At 42.7% G+C, this 27,207-nt stretch overlaps 1 protein-coding gene and 1 pseudogene across 1 annotated transcript in view; one reads left to right on the top strand and one right to left on the bottom strand.

Moving 5' to 3' along the window:
• The window catches only part of LOC139325576 (uncharacterized), a 200,861-nt gene that overhangs the window by 62,894 nt on the left and 110,760 nt on the right, over nt 1-27,207 (top strand). Inside the window, 1 exon segment of the mRNA XM_070955513.1 lies at nt 19,578-19,587. Coding sequence (XP_070811614.1) covers nt 19,578-19,587 — 10 coding nt within the window.
• Nucleotides 1-27,207, bottom strand: part of LOC139325597 (uncharacterized) — a 200,237-nt pseudogene that overhangs the window by 112,826 nt on the left and 60,204 nt on the right.

Below are 27,207 nucleotides of genomic sequence, written 5' to 3'. Positions count from 1 at the left end.
CCCCTCCCCGTCCTCCCATCTAGCACAGCTTCCTCCACTCTTCCCCCAACAACAACCCTGTGAGGTGGGCTGGACTGAAAAGGGAGCTGTGCAACCATTGAACTCAGGGTCTCTTCCTTTCTACCCTTCCAGCCTTCATCACTGGCTCCCCTTCAGAGGTTGCTATGAGGTTGCAGCCCCAGAGGAGCCCCTGACCAATACGGAGGGTGGGGGGAGATCAGCCCCCAAAGTTCAAGGGGAGCTCCGCCCCACTTCCAAGACCTCGGCACTGTGCAGGCGACATCTGGTTGATTGGAGGAAGGCGGACACCGATTGGACATTCTGAAGAAGGCGGCGATTGGCAGGATGACTCCGTGGGGCAGTCCCTCCTAAGGAAGAGGCGGAGCTTTTGGAGAAAAAAAGGCGTGAAGCCTCCAATTCCGGAACTAAAACGGGCAATGAGGGAGCTGTCTGAATCGGTGACAGAGAAGCTCGGATGATGCAGGTTTGGCTCACGCGATGATGGGAGTTGAAGTCCGGAAGGATCTCTCCGGAGAGGGCAGGCCCAGGAGCCCAAGGCCTAGACTGGGGGGTGGGCAGGGAGGGAGATGAGACGCTGAGAAGGAGGCTGTGCCTGCCTGGAACATGCCCGGGAGGCCCGTGGAAGGCGGGGGCTTGGGTCTGGGCCTCCCCTGCGGGGAAGGGGATGCAGCTGTGACCCTCTTCTCTTTCTCCCCTGCAGGAGGATGGAGGATGGCAGCAGATGCAGGAAAGAGGCGCCGCCCGAGAGGAGGAGGAGGAGAGCGGGCCCCGCGGAGCAAATGCATTGGTTACAATTGATGCTCCCAAACTTCTGATTCTTTTGCCTTTTGAACATCTCAGAAAGATTGGAAAACCTGTCAAGAAATGCCAAGGTCCCCAGTGTGTTTTCGATCCTCTCTAGTCTGGTCTCTTTGCTGCCGCCCAGAACTGTCCCGAACTGCAGATCAAGACCACAGAAAAGGTTGAGAAGGGGGACCCCGATAACCCCACGGTCCTAGACCTGGACCAGATCAAAGAAGCCTTTGCCCAATGGGTGGGGCCCAAAGGCCTCAATGGGAACCAGTGCAGGCCATGTGCACAGCTCAATGAACCCAGCTGGCTGTGTTTTAAGGGTGCCTTTCCCCCCAAAATAAACCTATGAGGGAGCCTCCCACCATCGGGAGGAAAAGGGCCCTTCATGCAACCTGTATCTTGAGCCAAAGGATCTGGGTTCTTGGTGGAGGAGAAACCCATCACTTGTGGTCATGGGAACCCAACTGCAGCAGCTCAGAAACCCTGGCAACTACAGGGAAAGGCTGGCTCTGCTTCCCTGTCTCCATTCCGTCCATCGAATGGCCAGCTTGATGAACGGAAGGGCCGAGGTGGGGGATTGTTCACCTTGCTGGTTGAGAATATCCCAAATAAATTGTCTCCTCAGCAAAAGCATCTTTGATTGCATCCCACAAAGCATCCCTTGGTAGAGAACGTTCAAAGGGTCCCAAATCCCCCTTTCTGGGCATAGCCACACCCGGAAAGCCTTTCTCCTCAGAGTCGGTGGGCAGTGAGGGAGGCGTGGCGGCTGCTGGGGCAAACAGCCCCACCCTTTGCTTCGTGCCACAGTAAGGGTCTCCATGCCACGAGGCCAAAGCCCCACTCCGCTTCTCTGCTGCAGAGGGGAAGGTCAGCTGGTGGAGAAGGCCAGGCCCTTCCCTTCCTCCAGGCTGGGGCAGAGCAGAAGAAGAAAAGCTGTTGCCGGGATCACCTTGGCTGCTATACTTGAAGGTATCGCTAATTTATTGTTTTTTGAAGTGTGTCTCTTGTGATTTGTGGGAAGGGCAGGTGGGGAAAGGAAGCAAAGAGTTTGAATTCTTTCCCTTCCCTCTGAGAAGTCAAAGAGCTGCCAAATTCATTCGAAAGAACAGAGATTTTGGAGTAGAGAGAGAAAATAAAGTTGTTGAATAAACTGTTTGTGAGCCAAGTTCTTTGGAAATTATTTTCTCAACCCTCCGGGACTAAAGCAGGTGTAGGAAGGAAACACAGGGAGAATAAAAAAAGGAGGAGATGCCTACACATCAACACCCAAAGTATGAAGAATAAACAGAGGGAACCTGACGTCCCAGAACACGAGAGCAAAGATGAGATTTCTGCCATTACTGGTGGGATGAAATTCAGGAGGATTTAAATTTTTCAAAACACCTAATAAAAAGAGGTGGAGGTGGAGTTGCACTTAAACAGCTGCACCTTTGTAGAAATGCAAAAAGTAAAAAATGAAGAAAACCTCCTTGAATGCATTTGGGTTAATATGAAAGGAAAACAGAATGAGGTTGCCAGAGGTGTATACAACGGACTGCCCAATCGGAGGAACTAGATCAGGGGCGTCAAACTGAAGGGTGCTTGGATCTGGCCCGTGGGGAACAGATCGGACTGGCCCATAATGCCTCTGCCAGTGAAAACAGAGCTCGGGAGGGAAGCGTGTAGCCCTACCAGGCCCTGTTTTCAGCTGCAATGGCCGCCTGCACTCCTCCGCCAGCAAAAATGTGTTTCTCTCCCGAGCTCCATTTTCACCAGCAGAGGGTTAGCAAAACAAACTAAAAGCAAAATAAATGTTTCCTCTTTTGTCTTTGAGCATCCAAGAATGGACAGGAAAGGAGAAAGGGAAAGAAGAAAGACAAAGAAGGAAAGACAAGAAGAGAGCAAGGAAGGAAAAATGAGGAAAGTGGGGAAGGAAGAGGGAAGGAAAAAGAAAAGGGAAGGAAGATTATAATGAGGGAGGGTCTGAGAGAAGTCCTGCCTTAGCACTTGGCCACCACAGGTCCCCCCAACAGGAGTGACTACGAGCTGGCCATGCCCACCCCGGAAATCCCTCCCCCCCCAGGTCAAACAATCCTGATGCGGCCCTGAATAAAATCAAATTTGACACCACGGAACTAGATGCACCTTTTGCTAATCATTTAGCTGATGAACAGAAAGCAGAGGAATGGGGGACTTTCCCTATCCTGACAAATGGGGAACACCCAGTCTCTGCACCTAGTGGGAGATCAAAGAGGTCCCTAATGAGACTTACTCATTTAAAACGTTCTTATAACTGCCCATCTTTCAGTCAACTCACTGCAGCTCCCCAAAAGCCATTTTAAAAACTAACGCCAGGCGCCAATCCATGCCAACTTCTCATTGTCCGATCTCCCAGCGCCTGGGGAAAAGCCAGATGTCAGCTTTGGAAGCCATATTAGGCCGGAAGCTTCCATGCTGCCACCTTCTCCTGTGTGGGAAAGTAGGAGGGGGGATTCAGGAGAGGGGTTGTTAGTAGACAGAATAGCATTCTTCCTGTCGGTCAAGGTCAGGGCGATCCAGCGTCTGGAGAAGGAGAGGTCAGGAGGCTGAGTCGAGATGGGATGGATGTTGATTGGAGCATGTGATCGACTGGGGAGTGAGGGGATGGTTTGGGGGGGGGCTTTGACTTACTGAGGGAAAACCCGGGCCTTTCAGATTCGGGTTTTCCCAGATGTGCCAGTTTACCTATTCTAGTAAAGAGAACTTTGGAAAATGCTTGCTTCTGCGTCTTTACTCGGAGTTGGGGTTTCCTGGAACGCTGACACCAGGTGTTTAAGGCAGAAAGGATGGAGGCCCTTTGAGAATCTGGCTCGTATCTCGCAAACCTTTGTTGGCCTTAAGTCAGTCTCGACTTAAGTGGCTTCTGCTGGAAGACAAGAGGACCACTGAGAGAATCCAATTTTCAGATGCTTGGGGATGGTCTTACATGGCATGGACATTTGGAAAACCCATATAGATTATATCAAACAATGGCAGGGAGCAGCTCTTTCATGCCCACAACATTACAGGTCAAATTAGCCCTAGATTCAGCCACGGGCACACTTGCTTCAATTAGGATCTGAGTGGGATGACTATTCAAAGGCAATTTATTAGAATATTGTAGCAAAGAGTTTTCCCTTACTGAAAAGAGGGAATCCAGGACACAGAATTGGGTTTCATTTTATATTCCATACAGTAGAAAAAGTATAAAAGAAGAGTTGATTGTATGGAAGAAATCATCCTGGTCAGTTACAGACAAGGACAGTAACATCCCATAATATTAAGGATAACCACCGAAATGACCATTGAATTAAAAACAGAATGTTCAGATGGGAAATGGCATAATGAGTCACAAAAGTCTGTTGTGAAAAGGTACAATTTCAGCCAGTTGAAACATCAAGCATGTACGATTGAAAAAGTCCTTTGTTATTCAGCCTGAGAAAGTCCCTTATTTGGCAGTTATTATTTACCCTTATTACCTTTATTCAACCGTCTTATTGGAATTATTATAAGTACTATCATGAATATCATTATTCTGTTGCTTTGTAGGTACACTGAGAGCTTTTGCACTCAAGACAAATTCCTACTGTGTCTATTCATACTTGGCCAAATTAAATATGCAATTCAATTCAATTCCTGAGATACCTTCTGTGACTTCTCACACTCAGGCACGTTTATCATTTTTCTCCCACGTGAATTCTTTGGTGTCGATTGAGGCTACTACTCCCAATATAGCTCTTCCCACACTCAAGGCATTTATGTGGTTTCTCTCCTGAGTGGATTCTTTGATGCACATAAAGATTTCCTCTCCGATTGAAGCTCTTTCCACAATCAAGACATTTATGTGGTTTTTCTCCTGTATGAATTATTTTATGTCGACGGAGATTTACACGTTTAGTAAAGCTCTTTCCACACTCCAGGCACTTATGAGGTTTTTCTCCTGTGTGGATTCTTAGATGAGTTTGAGTATAGTCATTTCTATTGAAGGCTTTTACACACTTGAGGCATTTGTATGGCTTCTCTCTTGAGTGGATCCTTAGATGCCTTTGAAGACTTCCCTTTCTTTTGAAAGTTTTTCCACATTCTGGTCACTGATGTTTCTTTCCTCCCTCCTGGATCCTTTGGGGTTTTCGGGGTCTTCCGAAGGAGCCTCCGCCCTCCAGGCATTTCTTCGGTATCTCTATCAAATGGATCCTTTGATGTCTATAAAGGTGGCTGGTATGACGAAAGCTCTTTCCACACTCCAGGCATTTATGAGGTTTTTCTCCTGTGTGGATTCTTAGATGAGTTTGAAGATGGTCATTTCTTTTGAAGGTTTTTCCACACTCAAGGCATTTGTATGGCTTTTCTCCGGAATGGATGTCTATTTGATGTCTACTAAAGTGGCTCCTAGAATTGAAGCTCTTTCCACACTCTGGGCATTTAAGTGGATTCTTTCTTGAGTGGATTTTTAAATGGTTTTCAAGATTTCCGTTGCTTTTGAAGGATTTTTCACATTCCGGGCATTCGTATTTCTTTCCTCTCTTGTGGATCCTTTCGGAATTCCCAGATCTTCTGAAGGTCTCTCCACCCTCCAAGCATTTATTCCGTTTCTCTCCTGAGTGGATTCTTTGATGTCTATAAAGATATTCCTTCCGACTGAATCTCTTTCCACACTCCAGGCATTGGTATGGCTTATCACCAGATAAGGGCTCCGCGGGGCCTGCTCTCCTCCTCCTCCTCTCCGGCGGCGCCTCTTTCCTGCATCCGCTGCCACCCTCCGTCCTCCTGCAGGGGAGAAAGAGAAGAAGGTCACGGCTGCCTCCCCTTCCCCACAGGGGAGGCCCCGGCCCAAGACCGCCCCCCCCTGTGGACCTTCTCCAGAGAGACCCTCCCGGACTTCAATTCCCAGCATCCCCTGCGCCAAACCTGCATTAAACGGCCTCGTCTGTCGCCGATTCAGGCACCTTCCCTCATGCCCGTTCTGTTTCCGGAAGTGGAGGCTTCACACCCTTTTTTTCTCCACTAGTTCCGCCTGTTCCTATGGAGGATCCGCCCCACGGAGTCCATTTGCCCATCGCCGACATCCCGAGCGCGACCAATCAGCGTCCTTCTTCCCTCAACAAGGCAGATGGCGCCTGCGTGGTGCCGCTGGTTATTACGGTCCGGGGCGGAGGTGGGGGGGGTCTCCCTTTGAACTTTGGGGTCCCGTCTCCCCCCACCTCATATTGAGGGAGGGGGAGGTCAGGGGCTCTTCTGGGGCTGCGACCTCATAGCAACCTCAGAAGGGGAGCCAGGGATGAAGGCTGGGAGGGGAGAAAGAAGAGACCCTGAGTTCAAGGGTTGGACAGCTCCCTTTTCAGTCCAGCCCACCTCAGAGGGTTGTTGTTGGGGGAAGAGAGGAGGAAGCTGTGCTGGAGGGGAGGGGGGAGGGGCTCCTCTGGGCTTCTCTTCTTGCAGACGTTTCATTGCCCAAAGTAGCTTCCTTCCTCATGGCTAGAAGGGAGAGGGGCTCAGAGAGCTCCAAAGACCCCTCAGTTCAACCCTCAGCTGCAAATATTCCCCTTTATTGGATATCTTCTCTGCCTTATTTGCAAAAAATAAATCCAGGATTCTAATAAATTCTTTATATGGATTCAATAACTGACAAATGTGCTTTTAAGAAGCAACTACATGGCCTCTATTTGATCCAGGAGAATTCTTGTTCCGAGATAGAAGAAGAGGGAGCCTAGCTATTCTCCAAAGCCCCTGAGGGCAGGACAAAAGAAGCAACAGGTGGAAACTCATCAAGGAGAGAAACAACTTAGAACTAAGGAGAAATTTCCTGACAATTAACCAGGGGAACAACTTGCCACCAGAAGTTGTGAACGCTCCAACACTGGAAGTTTTAAAGAAGAGATTGCATAACCATTTGTCTGAAGTGCTGTAGGGTTTCCTGCCTAAGCAGGGGTTGGACTAGAAGACCTCCAAGGTCCCTTCCAACTCTGTGATTCTATTCTAATTCGGAATTCATGCACAAAAGCAGACCATCTCCAGTTAAAGAGGGCCTAAGGATGAAAACGTCCTGCCAATGGATCCTGCTATCATTCCAACACTTTGGAAAAAGGAGGCAGGGAATCAGGCAATTTTGATAGGATCCAAATTGGGTTCTTTCTGGGTCCCTTTAACTGCTGGATCCCTCAACACTTGGAACTTGGCCAAAAGAGGGTCATGTGCCTTGGGGGTTCAGCATCATTAAGCTATGCAGTATTTTGTTTTGGCAGAAGTGGTTCAAGGGAGGCGGGACTTTGCTTTCTGTCCTGGATTGCTGTATTGCTTTGGGATTCAGGAAAAGGTGTCTCACCTAAGCAGAAATAATGGAGGGAGCTCACCTGCGATGATGGAACAAAGCACAAAACAACATGGCAACACAAAGGTTGTGATGAGACGTTTATCCAGAGCTACATTAATGAGTGGAGCTTCCGTGTCATCATATTCAACATGTACCATCATTTTCTTAGTACATATTTATCTTTCCTCTTACATTTAAATTTAATGTATTGCAACATATTTCCCCCATATTTCTTATTTTTATACTGCCTATTGTCTATATTCAGTCTCTATCCATTGATAAAATTTCCCCCATATGCTGTAACACTCCGATTTTTCCTTCCCACTAATTGCTAATATTAATCTACTCATTTCTGCACATTCTAATATTTTCTTAATTAGCTCTCCCTTTGTAGGAATTTTTTCTGCTTCCCAATTTTGTGCAAATACCATTCTTGCTGCCTATTACATGTATAATCAAATATGTATTTTCTCTACTAAATTTCTCTGGTTAGATACCCAACAGGAACAGCTCCAGTTTAAGATCAATGTGCTGCTGTATTAGTTTTTGTGATTATTGTGATTATTGTGCCCAATAATTTCTCGCTTCTGGACATGTCCACCACATGTGATAGTACGATCCCGATGTCTGGTGGCATTTCCAAAATTTAGCTGATTTATCTTTGAACATTTTTGCCAATCTATATCCGGTGACATGTGCCATCTATAAAACATGTCACCGGAAAGATTGGGAAAAATGTTCAAAGATAAACTTTGTTTAAATTTTTAAATAAATGTTGTACCAAGATGTTACACTGATTGATTAATGATAAATTGTTTGTTTAAAAAAATAATAATTTTTTTCTCAAAAAAAAAAAGTGGAGCTTCCCTTGACAGAGGCAGTCTACAACAGTCTGCCTTTTGTGCAAAAATATGAGAACTGGGCAGCTTTAGTGATTGGTTTGGTCGCCCTTTGGAGGCCCTTTGAGAATCTGGCTCGTATCTCACAAAGCTTCCTTGGCCTTAGAGAGTCCCTTTAGCAGTTTCTGCTGGAAGACAAGGGGACCGTTGAGAGAATCCAACTGAAAAGAGTTTCTGATGTCTGGGGAGGGTCTTACATGGTATGGACAGTTCACACCCCCAACAATGGAGGCCAAATAGCCCTAGATTCAGCCACGGCACACTTGCTTCAATTAGGCACTGAGTGGGATGACTATTTAAAGGCAACTTATTAGAGTATTGTAGCAAAGAGATTTCCCTTAATGAAAAGAGGGAATCCAGGACACAGAATCGGGTTTCATTTTATACCCCATACAATAGAAAAAGTACAAAATAAGAGTTGATTGTATGGAAGAAATAAGGGTGGATAAAAATTGATTAAAAAAATAAATAAAAAATCATAATTTTGATTTAAATGGGATTTTTTTGTTATTTTTTATCAAATTTATTTTAATGAAATGCTTTTGGGGTAAAAATTCCCTTGGGATTTCTATTCTATTCTATGCTATTAGAATAAAATCGAATAGAATTTTTTATTGGCCAAGTGTCATTGGACATACAAAGAATTTGTCTTGGTGCATATGCTCTCAGTGTACATAAAAGAAAAGAAACGTTCATCAAGAATCATAAAGATAATTTTCCATTTAAGATACATTAATAATGTAGTTTATTCAGGTTGAAATGGAGCTTAGTTATGTAGCATGAAGATGTATATTCCGCAATATTTACATTTCTGCTAAACTCATTCAATGAATCCAAGCACCGCAAGCTGAAATAACATGCACTGCATTGATACATCCACAGAGTTTCACAGTAACCATGAGATAACTCATAAAGCACCTGTCATTTCAGATCCATCATGGCAGGGCCTGTGAGAGGGCATCCACTCACCTGCTGCCAGCCACGTCCCTCACCTGGTTGTGTCACTGACGCATCACCAGCCGCCCTATTAAAATGAATGGGACTGTCGGCGAGTCAACAGCGGCTCAGAGCTTCAGTGTTAATACAGGAGGCTGATAAAGAAAAGCAAATCGAACAAGAGATTGAAGACCAGTGGAAGCAGATGGAGATGGAGGCAATGAAAATACAAGGAACTCTAGGGGGCTCTTTGGATGAGCCGTTCCCGGATTTTCCTTTAAAGGTTAAAGGTGAACCACCTAAAAATACAAGAGAAGTGGCTTTGGATCTTGATCTGATGTCCTACAAAGTTAAAGATCAGCGCATAATCCGATCAGCCTACACACAAACTCCAGAAAAACAACAACAGCAGAGGTCTAAGCCAGCACAAGGCAAGAAAAGAAGCAGGTTCTACAAAACTAAAAATTTTTAGACTAATATCTCTTTTGAATATGGAGTATAAAATTTTTGCAAAACTATTAGCCAACAGATTAATGCCAGTTATCTAAGAGCTGATTCATGATTAAGCAGGATTCATAGAAGACAGCTATATGAAAGATAATGTGAGGCAAATTATAGATTTATTGGACTATCTTGAGAAGAATAAACAGATCCCTGCAGTGCTGGTGTTTTAGGATGCGGAGAAGGCCTGTAATCGAGTGAATTGGAATATTCTATTACAGACTTTAAGAAAGATGGATTATGTGTACGTTGAAGGGAATAGCTATGAGGCAAGAGGACTATGGAACATGGGCACTTGCAGTTGATCTGGTTGTTACCCTAACACAGTCGATGGAACTAATAATCTAGATGAAGGACTTTACAGAAGATATCATATGGAATATAAATATAAATATAAAGTCACTCGGGGGGGGGGTTATATATAGAAGTACTCTTCAATGATGGGGGCAGATGGCAACTAAAGACATTAAATACACTGTTGGAAGAAGGATTTGATGTATTTGTTTAGATGCTATAAATTATTATATATGGTGGACCTGCGGGAAAGTGGATGAAACAAAATTGATATGGTATATGGTGATAGGCTAGGTTACTGATTGTTCAATATTGGAAAAGGGATGTTATGTTTATTATAGAAGAATGGACTCCGAAGGTGGACAGTTTTGCAGAAATGGCGAAGATATCAGCATATATAAAAGACTGGACCCAAGAGATCTATATATGGGAGTAGAGGAAAGGGATAGATTATGTGCAGAATAAACATTAAATTAGGAAATATCATATAACTTTTAGTTGAATGTTGTGTAGAAATGTAGAGTATATAGGGGATAGAATACTAGAATGTCAGGAAGAAATGTATACTACACAGGGGGTAGAGTAGATGGGCGGTAAACTATTATATAATGTGATTTGGATTTGGATTTCATCCTGGGGAAGCCATGGGGGGGAGGGGAGGGTAAGGGAGGGTTAGGGAGGGAAAGGGGGGGGGGAAAGGGGGAAAATTTGTATTTGTAAAACTTTTTCAATAAAAAAAAAAAAGAACATTCACATGGGAAATGGCATGTCTGTTGGGAAAAGGTACAATTTAGACCAGTTGAAAAATCTACCATGTACAATTAAAAGAGTCCTTTATTATTCAGACTGAGAAAGTCCCTTATTTGGCAGTTATTATTTATCCTTATTGTCTTCTTTACTCATTTGGAGTAAAGACCAATAATTCCTCTTATTGGAATTATTATAATTATCATGAATATGCACTAGGTGAATTCCTAGGGTGTCTATTCACATTTGGCCAAATTAAATATACAATTCAATTCAATTCCCGAGATACACCGTGACTGAAGGTCTTCTCACACTCAGGTGTGTTTATCATTTTTCTCCCACGTGAATTCTTAGGCGTTGATTGAGGCTACTACGCTCAGTATAGCTCTGTCCACATTCCAGGCATTTATGAGGTTTTTCTCCTGAGTGGATCCTTTGATGTGTATAAAGGTTTCCCCTCTGACTGAATCTCTTTCCACACTCAAGGCATTTATACGGTTTTTCTCCTGAGTGGATCCTTTGATGTGTATAAAGGGTGCTGCTATGAGTGAAGCTCTTTCCACACTCCAGGCACTTATGAGGTTTTTCTCCTGAGTGGATTCTTTGATGTGTATAAAGGCCGCTGCTATGAGTGAAGCTCTTTCCACACTCCAGGCACTTATGAGGTTTTTCTCCTGAGTGGATCCTTTGATGTGTATAAAGGCCGCTGCTATGAATGAAGCTCTTTCCACACTCCAGGCACTTATGAGGTTTTTCTCCTGAGTGGATCTGTTGATGTTTATAAAGGGTGCTGCTATGACTGAATCTCTTTCCACACTCAAGGCATTTATGAGGTTTCTCTCCTGTGTGGATCCTTTGATGTGTATAAAGGTGTTCCCTCTGACTGAAGCTCATTCCACACTCCAGGCATTTATGAGGTTTTTCTCCTGAGTGGATTCTTTGATGTGTATAAAGATGTCCCCTCTTACTGAAGCCCTTTCCACACTCCAGGCACTTATGAGGTTTTTCTCCTGTGTGGATCCTTTGATGTATATAAAGTTTGCTGCTCTGAATGAAGCTCTTTCCACACTCAAGGCACTTATAAGGTTTCTCTCCTGTGTGGATCCTTTGATGTGTATAAAGATGTCCCCTCTGACTGAAGCTCATTCCACACTCCAGGCACTTGTGAGGTTTTTCTCCTGAGTGGATTCTTTGATGTGTATAAAGATGTCCCCTCTTACTGAAGCTCTTTCCACACTCCAGGCACTTATGAGGTTTCTCTCCTGTGTGGATCCTTTGATGTATATAAAGTTTGCTGCTCTGAATGAAGCTCTTTCCACACTCAAGGCACTTATAAGGTTTCTCTCCTGTGTGGATCCTTCGATGTGTATAAAGACCGCTGCTATGAGTGAAGCTCTTTCCACACTCAAGGCACTTATAAGGTTTCTCTCCTGAGTGGACTCTTTGATGTGTATAAAGGTTGCTCCTATCACTGAAGCTCTTTCCACACTCCAGGCACTTATGAGGTTTTTCTCCTGTGTGGATAATTAGATGGCTTTGAAGATTTCCGTTTGTTTTGAAGGTTTTTCCACATTCCAGGCACTGATGTTTCTTTGCTTTCTCCTGGATCCTCTGGGGCTTTCGGGGTCTTCCAAAGGAGCCTCCGCCCTCCAGCCCCGTCTCGGGGTCTCCGCCTGTTTCCTCCTCCCCGCATCGCCCTCCAGGCAGCCGCCTTTCCCGGGCTCACCCTGGGCTCCTCCCTCCTGCAGCCCCGGAGCCCCCCGGCCTTTCCCTGCCGTGTCCCGGGGAAGCCACGCCGGGGCCCGCTCTCCTCCTCCTCCTCTCGGCCGCCACCTCTTTCCTGCATCCGCCGCCATCCTGCAGGGGAGAAAGAGAAGAGGGTCATGGCTGCATCCCGTTCCCCGCAGGGGCAGCCCAGGCCCAAGCCCCCCCCCCCCTCGTGCGGACCAGAAAGACTCTCCCGGACTACGATTCCCAGCATCCCCTGCACCAAACTTGCATCAAATGGCCGCCTCTATCGCCGATTCAGGCAGCTTCCTTCGTTGCCCATTTTGTTTCCGGAAGTGGAGGCTTCACGCCCTTTTTTCTCCACTAGTTCCGCCTTTTCCTTTGGAGGAACTGCCACTCAGAGTCCATTTGCCAATCATCGACATCCCGAGCACGACCAATCAGCGGCCTTCTTAAACTTTGGGGTCGGGTCTGATCCCCCCCCCCCCGTATTGAGGCTGGCAGAGGTCAGGAGTTGAAGCCTTATATCAGCCCATGAAGGGCAGCCAGTTGGGTCTATTCTGGGACCTTAGGAGACCCTGAGTTTGAATCAGCCGCTCTTTGTGTCCTGGATTCCCTCTTTTCATTGAGGGAAATCCCTTTCCTTAATAAATTGCCTTTGAATGCTCATCCCACTCAGATCCTCATTGAAGCAAGTGTGCTGTGGCTGAATCTAGGGCTCATTTGGCCTTCATTGTTGTGAGTGCGAAGGAGCTTCTCCCTGCCATTGTTTGATATAATCTATGTGGATTTCCCAAATGTGGGGACCTATTAAGACCATCCTCAGCATCTGAAACTGTCAGTTGGATTCCCTGAATGGTCCCCTCGTCTTCCAGCAGAAACCCCTACAAGGGACTCTCTAAGGCCAAGGAAGCTTTGTGAGATATGAGCCATATTCTTAAAAAGCCCCCACCCTTTTAGCCTTAAAACACCTGCCTCTTCCCCAGGTGTTGGGAGGTCAGACAAGGAGAAGGTGGCATGGATTGGCCCCCAGGTTTTTGTTTGTTTCTTTGTTTTTAAAATGGCTTTCTGGGAGCTGCACAGAGTTTAACTTCAAAGTCTAACAATTGGAGCAGCCCTCAACTGCAGCCCTTGGACAGGGATCAGGCAGGGATCTCGTCCACAGCTGCCCCGTTGAGAATCTAACCTTCCTACAGATATCTGCAGTGCTGGTGTTTCTGGATGCGGAGAAGGCCTTTGATAGAGTGGGTTGGAACTTTCTATTAAAGATTTTGAGAAAAATGGACTTTGGGGATCAGTTTACACAGGCGGTTTCAGCAATTTATCAACAACAAACAGCACAAATTATTATTAATGGAAGTCTGACTACAAATTTTAGTATTGAAAAAGGAACAAGACAAGGTTGTCCATTATCCCCATTGTTATTTATTCTAACATTAGAAGTCTTGTTGAATACAATACGGGATTCAAACTTATTACATGGCATAGCTATTAGGCATGAGGATTATAGGACCAAGGCATTTGCAGATGATCTGGTTTTTACCCTAACACAGCCGATGGAATCAATAATTCAGATGAAAGACATTATAAAAGAATATGGTATGATATCAGGATTTAGACTGAACCAGAAAAAGACTAAGATGATTGTTAAAAATATGACACAAGATCGTAAGCAGGAACTTGAAAGCAAGGCAGGCTTTGAAATAGTATCAAAAGTTAAATATTTAGGAGTACAAGTTGCAGACTCAAATATAAAATTATTTCAAAATAATTATGAGGTGTTGTGGCGAGAGGTACAAAAGGATTTGGAGACGTGGAAAAAACTGCAGCTGTCGTTGCTTGGAAGAATAGCAGCAGTTAAGATGAACGTTTTGCCTAGATTTCTCTTTTTGTTTCAAATGATTCCGGTGCTTAAAAGTGATAAGCAATTGAGAGTGTCACAAGTAAATGCCTTATTCTCCATTATGTAAATAGTATATGAACGGGATATCAGGGGTTAATTTATTCTTCACTTCTTAATGTATTCATACTTCACCACTCCCATATCTAGCTCCACCCACTGTATATATAAGGAGCCGCACGCACTCATTCCTTGCTTCTATCTGTGAATATTCAGTGAATATAGAATGCCTTATGTAAATAAAGAGAGATATATTTGAACTCTTAATTCTTAAATGATTTATTGAGTCTGATCCTGAAAATATTGCAACAGAGAGAATGGCAAAATGGACTGAATAAGTTTGTCTGGAATGAGAAAAAGCCAAGAGTCAAACTGAAAATTATGCAAGATGTTCCAGAAAGGGGAGGCCTTAAACTTCCAAACCTACAATTGTATTATGAAGCAGCAGCTTTGACGCAAGCAAGTGATTGGTTTGGAAGGATAAAGACTGGAATATTGAATATAGAAAGTCATGATCTTGAATTTGGTTGGCATGCATATTTATTCTATGAGAACAAAGTGGATAAAGTATTCAAAAGCCGCATACTTAGGAACTCTTTGATGAGAGTTTGGAAGAAGCACCGATTCAAATGGGATTACAAAATACCATTATGGCTGGATCTTGGTCATATCATGTGGAATACAAATATAATGTCACTCGGGGGGGGGGTTTATACAAAGAAGTTCTTTTTATGGATGGGGCAGATGGCAATTAAAGACATTAGAAATACTGTTGGAAGAAGGGATTAATTTAACTTGGCTACAGTATAATCAACTTCAACTGAGATGGAAAGAAGATAAAAAAACTGGTATAATGATGCATGAAGAAGAATTGGTTAGACATATAAGAGAGAAAGGTCCAATGCATATTAAGAGGGTTTGCTAGAAAGGGATTCGGAAAATGAATTGGTTAAAGATTGTATGATAAAGTGGGCACAAAATTTTGCAGAACCAGTGATGTTGGAAACATGGGAAAAAATATGGGTCTAGAATGTTAAATTTACACAGTCGCAGAATCTGAGGGAAAATTTTTATAAAATGTTTTATAGGTGGCATTTAGATCCTAAGAAATTATCGTGTATGTATCCTAATGTTCAACCAAAATGCTGGAGATGTGATTGCATAGATGCCACATATTATCATATGTGGTGGACTTGTAAGAAAGTGAAGGCTTTTTGGATAAAAATTTGGTGGGTTCTGCAAAATGTTTTGAAGAAAAAACTTCAGTTTGCTCCACAACTGTTTCTATTGGGTATAGTTAAGGGTTTTACTTTGGGTGAAACAAAGCTGATATTGTATATGGTGACAGCAGCGAGATTATTGATAGGTCAATACTGGAAAAATGAAGCTATGCCCACTATTGAAGAATGGACTTTGAAGATGGCCAGTTTTGCAGAGATGGCGAAGATTTCAGCATATTTAAAAGACCGAACTCAAGAGTCTTATGTATGGAAGTGGAAAAAGTGGATAGATTATGTGCAGAATAAATATCAAACTAGGAAATATCAGATAGCTTTTAGCTGAATGAATGTATTATGTAGGGATAGATTAATTGAGTTTTATGAAGGTATAAATAGTATACAGGGGGCGGAGGGGTTTAAGTTTCATAAAATGTATTTTTGATTAGGATTTTATTTTGTGGAAGTCCTGGGGGGGAAGGGGAGGGTTAGGGAGGGTTTGGGGGGTTTGGGGGGGGTGGAAATTGGGGAGAAAATGTATTTGTAAAACTTTTTAAATAAAAAAAGAGAGAGAGAGAGAGAATCCAACATTCCTGAACCACTGACAGATGGACATCCAGACTCATACAAGGTCTCCCACCCCTCCCAGGACAGCCTGCTCTGCTAGTTGCCATAAGAATGACCGACAGCAGTCAAACTCAGGCCTGGGACCCTGGGCATGGCCCTGGAAGACTAAAGGAATTTATTAAAAGAAAAAAATGTATTAAATTTATTAAAAGTGAAAGTTTTAATTGGATTTTATTACCTTTCTTGCCAGGCATTTTTGTGGTTGTCAGATGTAAATGCCTTATTCCCTAATGTGTAAATAGTGTATGAATGGGATATCAGGGGTTAACTTATTCTTCAACTCTTAATGTATTCATAATTCACCACTCCCACTCTTGGCTCCACCCATTGTATATATTAGGAGCCACCTTCACCTTTTTCCTCGCTTCTATCTGTGAATATTCAGTGAATATAGAATGCCTATTGTAAATAAAAGGAAATATATTTAAACCTTTAATTCCTACTACTATTATTGAGTCTGATCCTGAAAATATTGCAACAATCTGGTAGCAGAGGATGGTTAATTGACTCAACAAATACTTAAAAATGTATAAGAAAGATAGGCCCAACACCAGGGCCTACAGCAAAGAAATAGAAACTGAACAAGAAACAATCAACGAATCCACAAACGCGATTTCGAGAGAATCCGAAGAATACACCACTGAAGACGAAGAATTAATAGATGAAAATGATGACCAGGAGGAAATCGAAATAGAGAATAACGAACTCAGGTCAGAGATATTAAAACTATTAAAAAGCCAGAAGAATGATGAAAGCCTCATCGCGAACCTCCAAGAAATGCTGAAGAACAGCGGAGCAGCGAGAGAGAAAAACATCACTAACGAGAAACCTAAAGACCAAAAAATTGTGAGTGATATGACTACAGAGAAAGTCATTATGAAAAAGAAAAAATGTGATCCCGCGCGAAATTTTGAATGGCAGCCATCTTGGTTTCAACAGGCCTCCAAGGTGAGCGAAGCAGAGCCAATCAAAATGCTCAGTTCAAAATTTCTGGCGCGAAAAACGTTATCAGACAACGAAAATGAAAAGGAGGATTCAAACTCCTCGGAAGAGCCAGAATCAGAAAGTGAAGATGACTCAACGAAATCCAAAGTAAAGTCAGCAATGAAGACGCTTTTTGCTGCATTTGGGCCAAAATTAAAAATTACCAAAGCGCCACCGAAGAAGCAAGCGAACAAGCCGATACCTCAAGACCTGCGCGCTCCCATCCTGACTTCGAGAGCGACGACGCCCGAACCCAGAGAGCCATGTCGATTCCGCCCTACACCACAGACCGAAGCAAGTGCCAACGCCCCCAAAAGAAAAAGAAGAGCAGTCGCCGTCATCAGAACTCCCAAGACCGAACCAGAGACCGACTCGTCTGAAGAAGAGCAGAGCGAGCGAGCCGCAATGGAGAGAACCTTCCACGACGACGCCAAGGAAGAAATGAACAACGCGCATGTGCGAAACTACGTAGATGGTCCGGAAAGACATGAACTGGCCAGAGAACCACGCAGACTCGTTGCGAGCATCCCCATGCCGTTTTGCAATTTCCTACACTTGCGAGACCACGGACTACCTCAGGTTGTAAGTAATGGACAAAATAATGTGGGAAACTTACCCAGTGACTTCCCAAAACTAAGGGTTGATGGCATTAATTTGCAAGAATGGTATCAACAGCTCCAGGTTGTCTTTATGAAGGAAAATTTACTATTTTTTATCACTAGTCCCCCAAGAAGACCTTGGACTTTAAAAATAGATTGTTTACACCATAGAGTATTTTTCTTAATAATATCTAGTGTGTCTCCTGCAATGTATCATAGCATCAAACCAAATTTGACTGTTTCAGAAATAATTCAATGCATGTTTAATTTGTTTCACAGCGACAGTGTAGCTACCACCACAAGAATGTCTAAGGATTTCTTTTCTTCTAGAGTAAAACCAGGGGTTTCCATAAGTGAGCATTTAATATCTTTAAACAAAATAAGAGCTGAGCTGCATTTGAGGGGGGAAGTGATTTCAGACCAAACAATGAAAAGTGTTATTATCAATTCACTTGATTCATCATGGGATAGTTTTATGTCACATTTAGACACTATCAATCTAGGATATTTATCCATAGAAAGTCTATCTAACAAATTGATAGCAGAAGACAATTAAAAAAAAAATCGTTCTAGCAATCACACAGAGCACAAACCTTTTAGGAAAGTAGCTTTCCAAGAAAAATATAATGAAACGTTTAAATGCCACAATTGTGGGTCCAGGGAACACAATAGAAGAGATTGTCCCAAAATTTCAAAGGAAAGACATAGGTCAGAATATAGGAATAAATACAATTATAGACAGTCTTCCATAGATAGACATAGATATAGAAGCCCACCAAATTACAGAGAAAATAGAGGGGGCAGAGAAAATTCAAAAGAGAGAAAATCTGGTTCACTGAATGGACTAAATAAACAAGACAGCAATAAAACACAACAAAATGAGAACAATAATTGGCTTATTGATTCTGGAGCAACTAATCACACCACTAATAACAAAAATATATTGTCTTCATTTACAGAAGATAAATTTGTAATAAAGGTAGCTAACCAAGAAAAGGTTAAAGTATTAGGCAGAGGGAATGTGACCTTGCCTGGTCTAGGAAAAATAGAGGGGGTATTGTTAATACCAGAAATACCTCATAACATACTAAGTGCCATAAAACTAAGTAGAGATTCTGACATTAATATAGTTTTCTCAAAGGGAAAAGCAACTTTAGAGAAGAATAAAATAAATGTAGGCACTGTGATGATTAAAGGAGGCCTACCCTATCTGATAACAAAAGAAAAATGGTTGCATAACATTGATTCAAATATGAAAGATTGTATTGAAGCAGATGATGAAAATATTAGTAACAGTGACAATGATGAATGTAAAATATCTCATGATCACGCAGATGCACACAATGAAAAAAAACCAAAAATAGGTAAACCAATTCATGATGAGTGTGCTCACATCTTACATAGGAAGTTAGGACATGCAAGTTTTCCTGTAGTACAAAAAATGACTGAACACGCAGAAGGTGTCAAAATAAAAAATTGTGAAAACTATTTGGAATGCTCAGTATGTAAATCTACAAAACTAAAAACTAGTCCCAGGCCAAGAAAATCCACCAGATCAACTAACAAAATTTTTGACTTAGTACACATGGACCTAGTTGGCCCATTAACTCCATCAATCACTTATAGAAAACGTTACTTCCTGACAATAGTAGACGATTACAGTCGCTATGGGTTTGTTTACACATTAAAACACAAGGATGAAACCTTTCAAAAATTTAAGGAATTTTACAAACGCATAGAAACACAACACAATATCAGAATAAAACAAATTATGACAGATAGGGGATGTGAGTTCATGTCTAAAGAATTCTCCCAGTGGTTAAAGGATAGAGGAATGCTACATTACACGTCTAGTCCATTTTCTGCGTTCCAGAACGGGATTGCAGAGAGGAAAAATTCCACATTACAAACCATGATTAAGTGCACATTAGAGGATGCTGGCTTAAGCAAACAATTTTGGTCAGAAGCCTTACATTATTCAAATTACACACAAAATAGAACCTGGTCCAGTATTGTAAATAAGACACCATATGAAGTAATGTATAATAGGAAACCAAAATTAGCACACATGCACATATTTGGAGTCACTGCAGACGTACACATACCTAAACAGTTGAGAAGAAAGGGAGAAAATGTATCCAGAAGACTCAGATTTATGGGATATGAAACTGGCACCAAAGGGTACAGATTCATTGATAATAATAACAAATTTATAGTTTCCAGAACAGCTGTGTTCCATGAACAGGCCAACTGGTCTAAATTACATCTTAATGAAATATTTCCAAATAAATGCAAAGATACAAAATCTCGTGAGGAAGGGACCATAGAAAAACAAAATATCAACAAATATAAAAGCAAAACCAAAACTTGGACAAATAGTCAACACAAAATAAAGACAGACACACTAACAAAAAAGGAAGCAAGATATTTGCACGACAACAATAGCAAACCTGAAAGAGCCATTAGGAACAACAGAAATCAAATGCCAAATAAATACAGAGATTACATAATGCATATGGATAGTGAACAAATAACACCTAATACATATGAGGAAGTATTAAAACTCCCTCGTGAAGAAAAAGAAAAATGGGAACTAGCTATGAAAAAAGAGATGGAAAGTTTGCAAGGATTAAATGTATTTACACCTGCAATTGCACCTAAAGATAAAACAATTATTGGTACCAGGTGGATATATAAAATTAAGAATCTAGAAGGAGGCAATACTCTATACAAAGCTAGATTAGTTGCACAAGGTTATGCACAAAAATATCCGGAGGACTATACTGACACGTACTCCCCCACAGTAAGAACAGAGAGTGTCAAAACAGCTCTAGTAGTAGCATCTGCACTCAATCTTGATGTATTTCAATATGACATACAGACTGCGTATCTACACGCAAAACTAGATAAGGAAATATATGTAAGAGCACCTCACAGTCAATACACCAACAAAAATGAAATTTGGCTATTGAACAAGAGTTTGTACGGATTAAAACAATCTGGTAAAAGATGGTACGATTGCTTGGTAAAAGTACTTAAGACCATGGATTTCAATGCTACCACTGCTGATAACTGTTTCTTTGTCAAAAAGGGTGATGATTACATTGAATTTGTATTGATTTATGTAGATGATATTTTATATATAGGAAAACACAAAGAGAGAAGAGAAACTTTTGTAAATAAGCTAAATGAACATTTCTCGTTGAAATCTCTAGGTAAAGTAAACAAATATCTTGGTGTTCAAATTAATAAGACTAGAAGGGGATTCAAACTTACTCAGAGAGATAAGATTATTGAACTTCTAAATAAATGCAATTTAAACAATGCCAAACCCTGTGACACTCCTATGCAAACTGATTTTCTTAGAAATACTGATGAATCTTCTCCTGAATTCAAGGATAACACATTTTATAGATCAATCATAGGTTCACTTCTTTATATATCTAATTGGACTAGGCCAGATATCGCCTTACCACTCAATTTATTGTCCAGGCACGTCAGCAAACCAACAATGTATCACTGGGAAGCTGTTAAAAGAATTTTAAGATATCTGAAAAGTACATTAGATTTCTGCTTAGTATTAGAACCTAGTGATAATAAAGAACCAAAGCTTACATGTTACGCAGATGTGGATTGGGCTGGAGACATATCATGCAGAAAAAGTACTTCTGGTTATATTTTTCTCTTAAATGACTGTCCAGTTTACTGGTACACTGGTAAACAAGAACTAGTAGCCACTTCAACCACAGAAGCGGAATATGTTTGTTTATCCAAAGCTGCAAATAACCTTGTATGGTTTAATGATTTAATTTCAGATGTTTGGAAAAAACCTGCTTTGCCTTTTGTTATGCATGAAGACAATAAAGCAGCCATTGAAATATCTAGATCAGATGCCATTGGGCAAAGGTCCAGGCATATAGATATAAAATTTAAACATGTGAGACAATTGTCTCAAGATGGATTTATCAAAGCAGTGCATTGTGATACTTCGGAACAATTAGCTGACATATTGACGAAGCCTTTACCTTCTAAACAGCACAAATATTTAACTTCTAAATTGTATGTCTTGTATTGTCCTGAATCTGAATGTAATTGGTGTTGTATAGCGAATCGGCATTTAGAGGGGGATTTGTCAGATGTAAATGCCTTATTCCCTAATGTGTAAATAGTGTATGAATGGGATATCAGGGGTTAACTTATTCTTCACCTCTTAATGTATTCATAATTCACCACTCCCACTCTTGGCTCCAGCCATTGTATATATTAGGAGCCACCTTCACCTTTTTCCTCGCTTCTATCTGTGAATATTCAGTGAATATAGAATGCCTATTGTAAATAAAAGGAAATATATTTAAACCTTTAATTCCTACTACTATTATTGAGTCTGATCCTGAAAATATTGCAACAGTGGTTTTTCTCCTGTGTGGATCCTTTGATGTCTATAAAGATCTCCCCTCTGACTGAAGCTCTTTCCACACTCCAGGCACTTATAAGGTTTTTCTCCTGTGTGGATTCTTTGATGTGTATAAAGGTTGCTGCTCTGACTGAAGCTCTTTCCACACTCCAGGCATTGATATCGGTTTCCAACTGAGTGGTTTTTTAGATGGTTTTCAAAACGTCCATTTGTTCTGAAGGATTTTTCACATTCCGGGCATTTAAATGGTTTCTCTGCTGTGTGGATTTTTAAATGGTTTTCAAGATTTCCGTTTGTTTTGAAGGTTTTTCCACATTCCGGGCACTGATGTTCCTTTCCTCCCTCCTGGATCCTTTGAGACTTTCGGAGTCTTCCGAAGGAGCCTCCGCCCTGCAGGTCCGTCTCGGGGTCTCCGCCCGTTTCCTCCTCCCCTGGGCTCCTCCCTCCTGCAGCACCGGAGCCCCCGGCCTTTCCCCACTGTCTCCCGGGGAAGCCGCACCGGGACCGGGCAGGGCTGCTCTGCAGGTCCCACTCTCCTCCTCCTCCTCTCAGGCGGCGCCTCTTTCCTGCATCCGCCGCCATCCTCCGTCCTCCTGCAGGGGAGAAAGAGAAGAGGGTCACGGCTGCATCCCCTTCCCCCCAGGGGAGGCCCAGGCCCAAGACCCTGCCTCCCATGGGCCTTTCAGGCATTCTCCAGGCGGACATGGACTCTCTCCCAACCTCCCGTCTCCGTCCCCGCCCTCAAGACTAGGCCTCAGGCTCCCAGGCCACTGGAGAGACCCTCCGGACTTCAACTCCCAGCATCCCCTGTGCCAAACCTGCATCAAACGGCCTCCTCTATCGCTGATTCAGGCTGCTTCCCTCGTTGCCCGTTTTGTTTCCGGAAGTGGAGGCTTCACGCCCTTTTCTCTCCACTAATTCCGCCTTTTTCCTTTGGAGGATCCGCCCCTCGGAGTCCTCCTGCCCATCGCCCGAGCGCGACCAATCAGCGTCCTTCTTCCTGTAACAAGGCAGATGGCGCCTGCGCAGTGCCGCCGGTTATTACGGTCCGGAGCCGAGGTGGGAGGGGGGGAGGATTCATATCAGCCCATGAAGGGAAGCCAGTTGGGTCTATTCTGGGACCTTCGGAGACCCTGAGTCTGAATCAGCCGCTCTTTGTGTCCTGGATTCCCTCTTTTCATTGAGGGAAATCTCTTTGCTACAATATTCTAATAAATTGCCTTTAAATGCTCATCCCACTCAGATCCTCATTGGAGCAAGTGTGCTGTGGCTGAAATCTAGGGCTCATTTGAACTTTATTGTTCTGGGTGTTAAAGAGCTTCTCCCTGCTGTTGTTTGATAGAAAATTATCTTTAAATAGATTTTTACTCCAAAAGCATTTTATTAAAATAAATTTGATAAAAATAAAAAAAAATGATTTAAGTTAAAAAAAAAACTGATTTTCATATTTTAAAATTGATTTTTGTCGACACTGATTTTTTCCATGCAATCAACTTTTTACTTTTTCTACTGTTGTGGAGTATAAAATGAAACCTGATTCTGCGTCCTGGATTCCTTCTTTTCATTGAGGGAAATCTCTTTGCTACAATACTCTTAATAAGTTGCCTTTAAATGCTCATCCCACTCAGATCCTCATTGGAGCAAGTGTGCTGTTGCTGAATCTAGGGCTCATTTGGCCTCCATTGTTGGGGGTGTGAATTGTCCATACCATGTAAGACCCTCCCCAGACATCAGAAACTCTTGTCAGTTGGATTCCCTGAATGGTCCCCTTGTCTTCCAGCAGAAACTGCTAAAGGGACTCTCTAAGGCCAAGGAAGCTTTGTGATATATGAGCCATATTCTTAAAAATCCCCCACCCTTTTAGCCTTAAAACCCCTGGCTTTTTCCCAGGTGCTGGGAGATCAGACAAGGAGAAGGTGACATGGATTGGCCCCAGGTTTTTCTTTGATGGTTTTTTTTAAATTACATTTTAATTACATTTTAATTTATTTTATTTTTATTACGGTGGGGGAGGTGGGAAGGGAGGGGGCTCCCTTTGAACTTTAGGGTCCGGTCTTCCCCCCTCCACCTCCGTATTGAGGCCAGCGGAGGTCAGGGGCTCTTCTGGGGCTGCAGCCTTATACCAGTCCATGAAGGGCAGCCAGTTGGGTCTATTCTGGGACTTTAGGAGACCCTGAGTTTGAATCAGCCGCTCTTTCAGTCCAGCCCACCTCACAGGGTTGTTGTTGGGGGAAGAGAGGAGGAAGCTGTGCTGGACCTGAGGGGGGAGGGGCTCCTCGGGGCTTCTCTTCTTGCAGACGTTTCAATGCCCAAACTAACATCATCTTTGCTAGAAGCGAGAGAGACCCCTCATGGCAACCCTCAGCTACAAATATTCCCCTTCATTTTCTTGGATTTGTTCTCCACCTTATCAGTAAAAGTAAGAAAGGCAGGTTGCAAATAAATAACTATACTCTCTACATGTGACTCTCTCAAGTGTGTTTCTAAGCAGCATCAACTATTTGATCCAGGACAATTCTTGTTCCTAGGTAGAAGAAGTAGGAATTCATGCACAAAAGCAGAGCAACTCCAGTTAAAATCAAGCTAAGGATGAGAACCTCCTGCCAATGGATCCTGCTGGTGAATTTCCTCTCATTCCAAATCATTATTGTGGGAAAAAGGGAGCAGGAAATCATGCAATTTTGATAGGATCCAAGTTGGTTTCTCTCTGGGTCCCTTTAACTGCTGGATCCCTCAACATTTGGAACTTGGGCAAAAGAGGCTCATGTGCTTTGGGGGTTCAGTATCATTAAGCTGTAAGGTCCCAAAATATACTTGAGTCACCAGAATGCCAAAGAGAGAGACTCAAGACGAGGCTTGCAAAAAAAGCAGATTTTATTTATGGCCAAAAACAAAATACCGGGTGCGACTATATACGGAACATACAGATACAATGCATGCGAGGAGATAGGCACCCCTTGGGGAAGGTATGGCGTCCTTTTACACCCTCAGAGACATCAGCTTAGTACCCAATTCTGGCCTCCTAGTTTAGCTTTGTGTATTCCTTGTTGCCCTGCAAAGGAATAGAAGCCTCCCAATTAGCCTTATCTCTTCCTTTGTTCTCCCAATTGCTCATTTGGCCCCCTGGGCTGCAGGGAACAGATCAAAGGTGTAAGTTAGGGCTGAAGTGTAAATTATCCCTCGGATGATGATGTCTGGAGTTCCAGCTGAGATGCCTACCATGCTCTTAGATGGCAGGAGAAAAACAGGAAGAAGATGGATATGGGTTCAGATCAAATGGCAGGAACAAATGTTTGACAAATACCAGAGACATTACAGAGGCCGAATAACAGAATGTGTTTGTTACAGGAGATACATAAAGGCATAATATATGTGATTCAAATGCAAAGGCATATATGTATTACAGGAACCTCATGGTTACAGAATCTGGTATACCAGTATATCATATTCTAGTATTCTTTATTATATCCTTATTATTTTTTCCCTTCAAAGCTATGCAATATTTTGTTTTGGTAGAACTCGTTCAAGGGAGACAGGATTTTGTCCTGGATTGCTATATTGCTTTGAAATTCAGAAAAAGTTGCCTCACCTAAGCAGAAATAATGGAGGGAGCTCACCTGGGATGATGGAAAAAAGCACAAAACAACATGGCAACACAAAGGGTGTGATGGGAAGTTTATCCAGAGCTACATTAATGAGTGGAGCTTCTGTGTCATCATATTCAACATGTATCATCATTTTCTTAGTACATAATTATCTTTCTTCTTACATTTGAATTTAATGTATTGAGAATTTAATGTATGAAATAAATGTATTTCCCCCATATTTCTTATTTTTACATTGCCTATTGTCTCTATCCATTGATAAATTTTCCCCCATATGCTGTAACACTCCGATTCTTCCTTCCCACTAATTGCTAATATTAATCTACTCATTTCTGCACATTCTAATATTTTCTTAATTAGCTCTTCCTTTGTAGGAATTATTTCTGCTTCCCAATTTTATGCAAATACCATTCTTGCTGCCTTTATTACATGTATAATCAAATATGTTTTTTCTGTACTAAATTTCTCCGGTAAGATACCCAACAGGAACAGCTCCGGTTTAAGATCAATGTGTTGCTGTATCAGTTTTTGTGATTATTGTGATTATTGTGCCCAATAATTTCTCGCTTCTGGACATGTCCACCACATGTGATAGTACGATCCCGATGTCTGGTGGCATTTCCAACATTTAGCTGATTTATCTTTGAACATTTTTGCCAATCTATATCCAATGACATGTGCCATCTATAAAACATGTCACCGGAAAGATTGGGAAAAATGTTCAAAGATAAACTTTGTTTAAATTTTTAAATGAATGTTGTACCAAGATGTTACACTGATTGATTAATGATAAATTGTTTGTTTAAAAAAAATAATTTTTTTTCTCAAAAAAAAACCCAAAACAAAAGTGGAGCTTCCCTTGACAGAGGCAGTCTATATCCAAAAATCTGCCTTTTGTGCCAAAATATGAGAATTGGGCAGCTTGAGTGATTGGTTTGGTCGCCTCCTTCAGACATTTGCCTGGCACTGGTGGGTGTGGAAAAGGTGGAGCAGGTGAGCCTTGGGAGGAGGCCAAGGGAGGCCTGCCATCTCTGAGGGAATTCTGAGGGCTTCATGACCTCACCCATGCAGGCTCAACTGCCAGTTACTGTCAGTTATCAGAATGAAGGTGCCTTCCAAGAGGTAGGTTGGTTTCTGAAGGGCTCCTGGACTCTGGGAAATCTTCCCTCTATTTGCAGCCAATTTACCAGAGTTGTATTGCAAGGGTGAAAATGCCCATTTGGCCTCTTACCTGCCTGGGTGCCCCTCCAACCTCCCCCCCCACCTTGCCTAGGGAGGGAGCCTGGATGGGGGGGGGAGTCCCAGTCCCAGAAGGGCCCTCAACCTCTGCCTGTCAGAATGCGGGAGGGGCCCCCCGAAGGAGAGACCGGACCCCAAAGATCAAAGGGAGCCCCCCCTGCCTCACCTCTACGCGGGACTCGGGACTTGTGCAGGCGCCCTTTGGCTGCTTGAAGGAAGGCGGACGCCGATTTAGCTGATGAAGAGAAAGCCTAGTAATGGGGGACTTTATCCTGACAACTGGGGGACACCCAGTCTCTGCACCTAGTGGGGGGATCAAAGAGGTCCCCAATGAGTCATTTAAAACATTCTTTTAACTGCCCACCATTCAGTCAACTCACTGCAGCTCCCCAAAAGC

Source organism: Pituophis catenifer, unplaced genomic scaffold (assembly GCF_029215685.1).
Source record: "Pituophis catenifer annectens isolate HBS135680 unplaced genomic scaffold, rPitCat1.0.hap2 SCAF_17, whole genome shotgun sequence".
In the NCBI taxonomy this organism is placed as follows: domain Eukaryota; kingdom Metazoa; phylum Chordata; class Lepidosauria; order Squamata; family Colubridae; genus Pituophis; species Pituophis catenifer.
The sequence above is the reverse complement of the archived record's forward strand: the minus strand, read 5'-3'. Positions and strand labels throughout refer to the sequence as shown.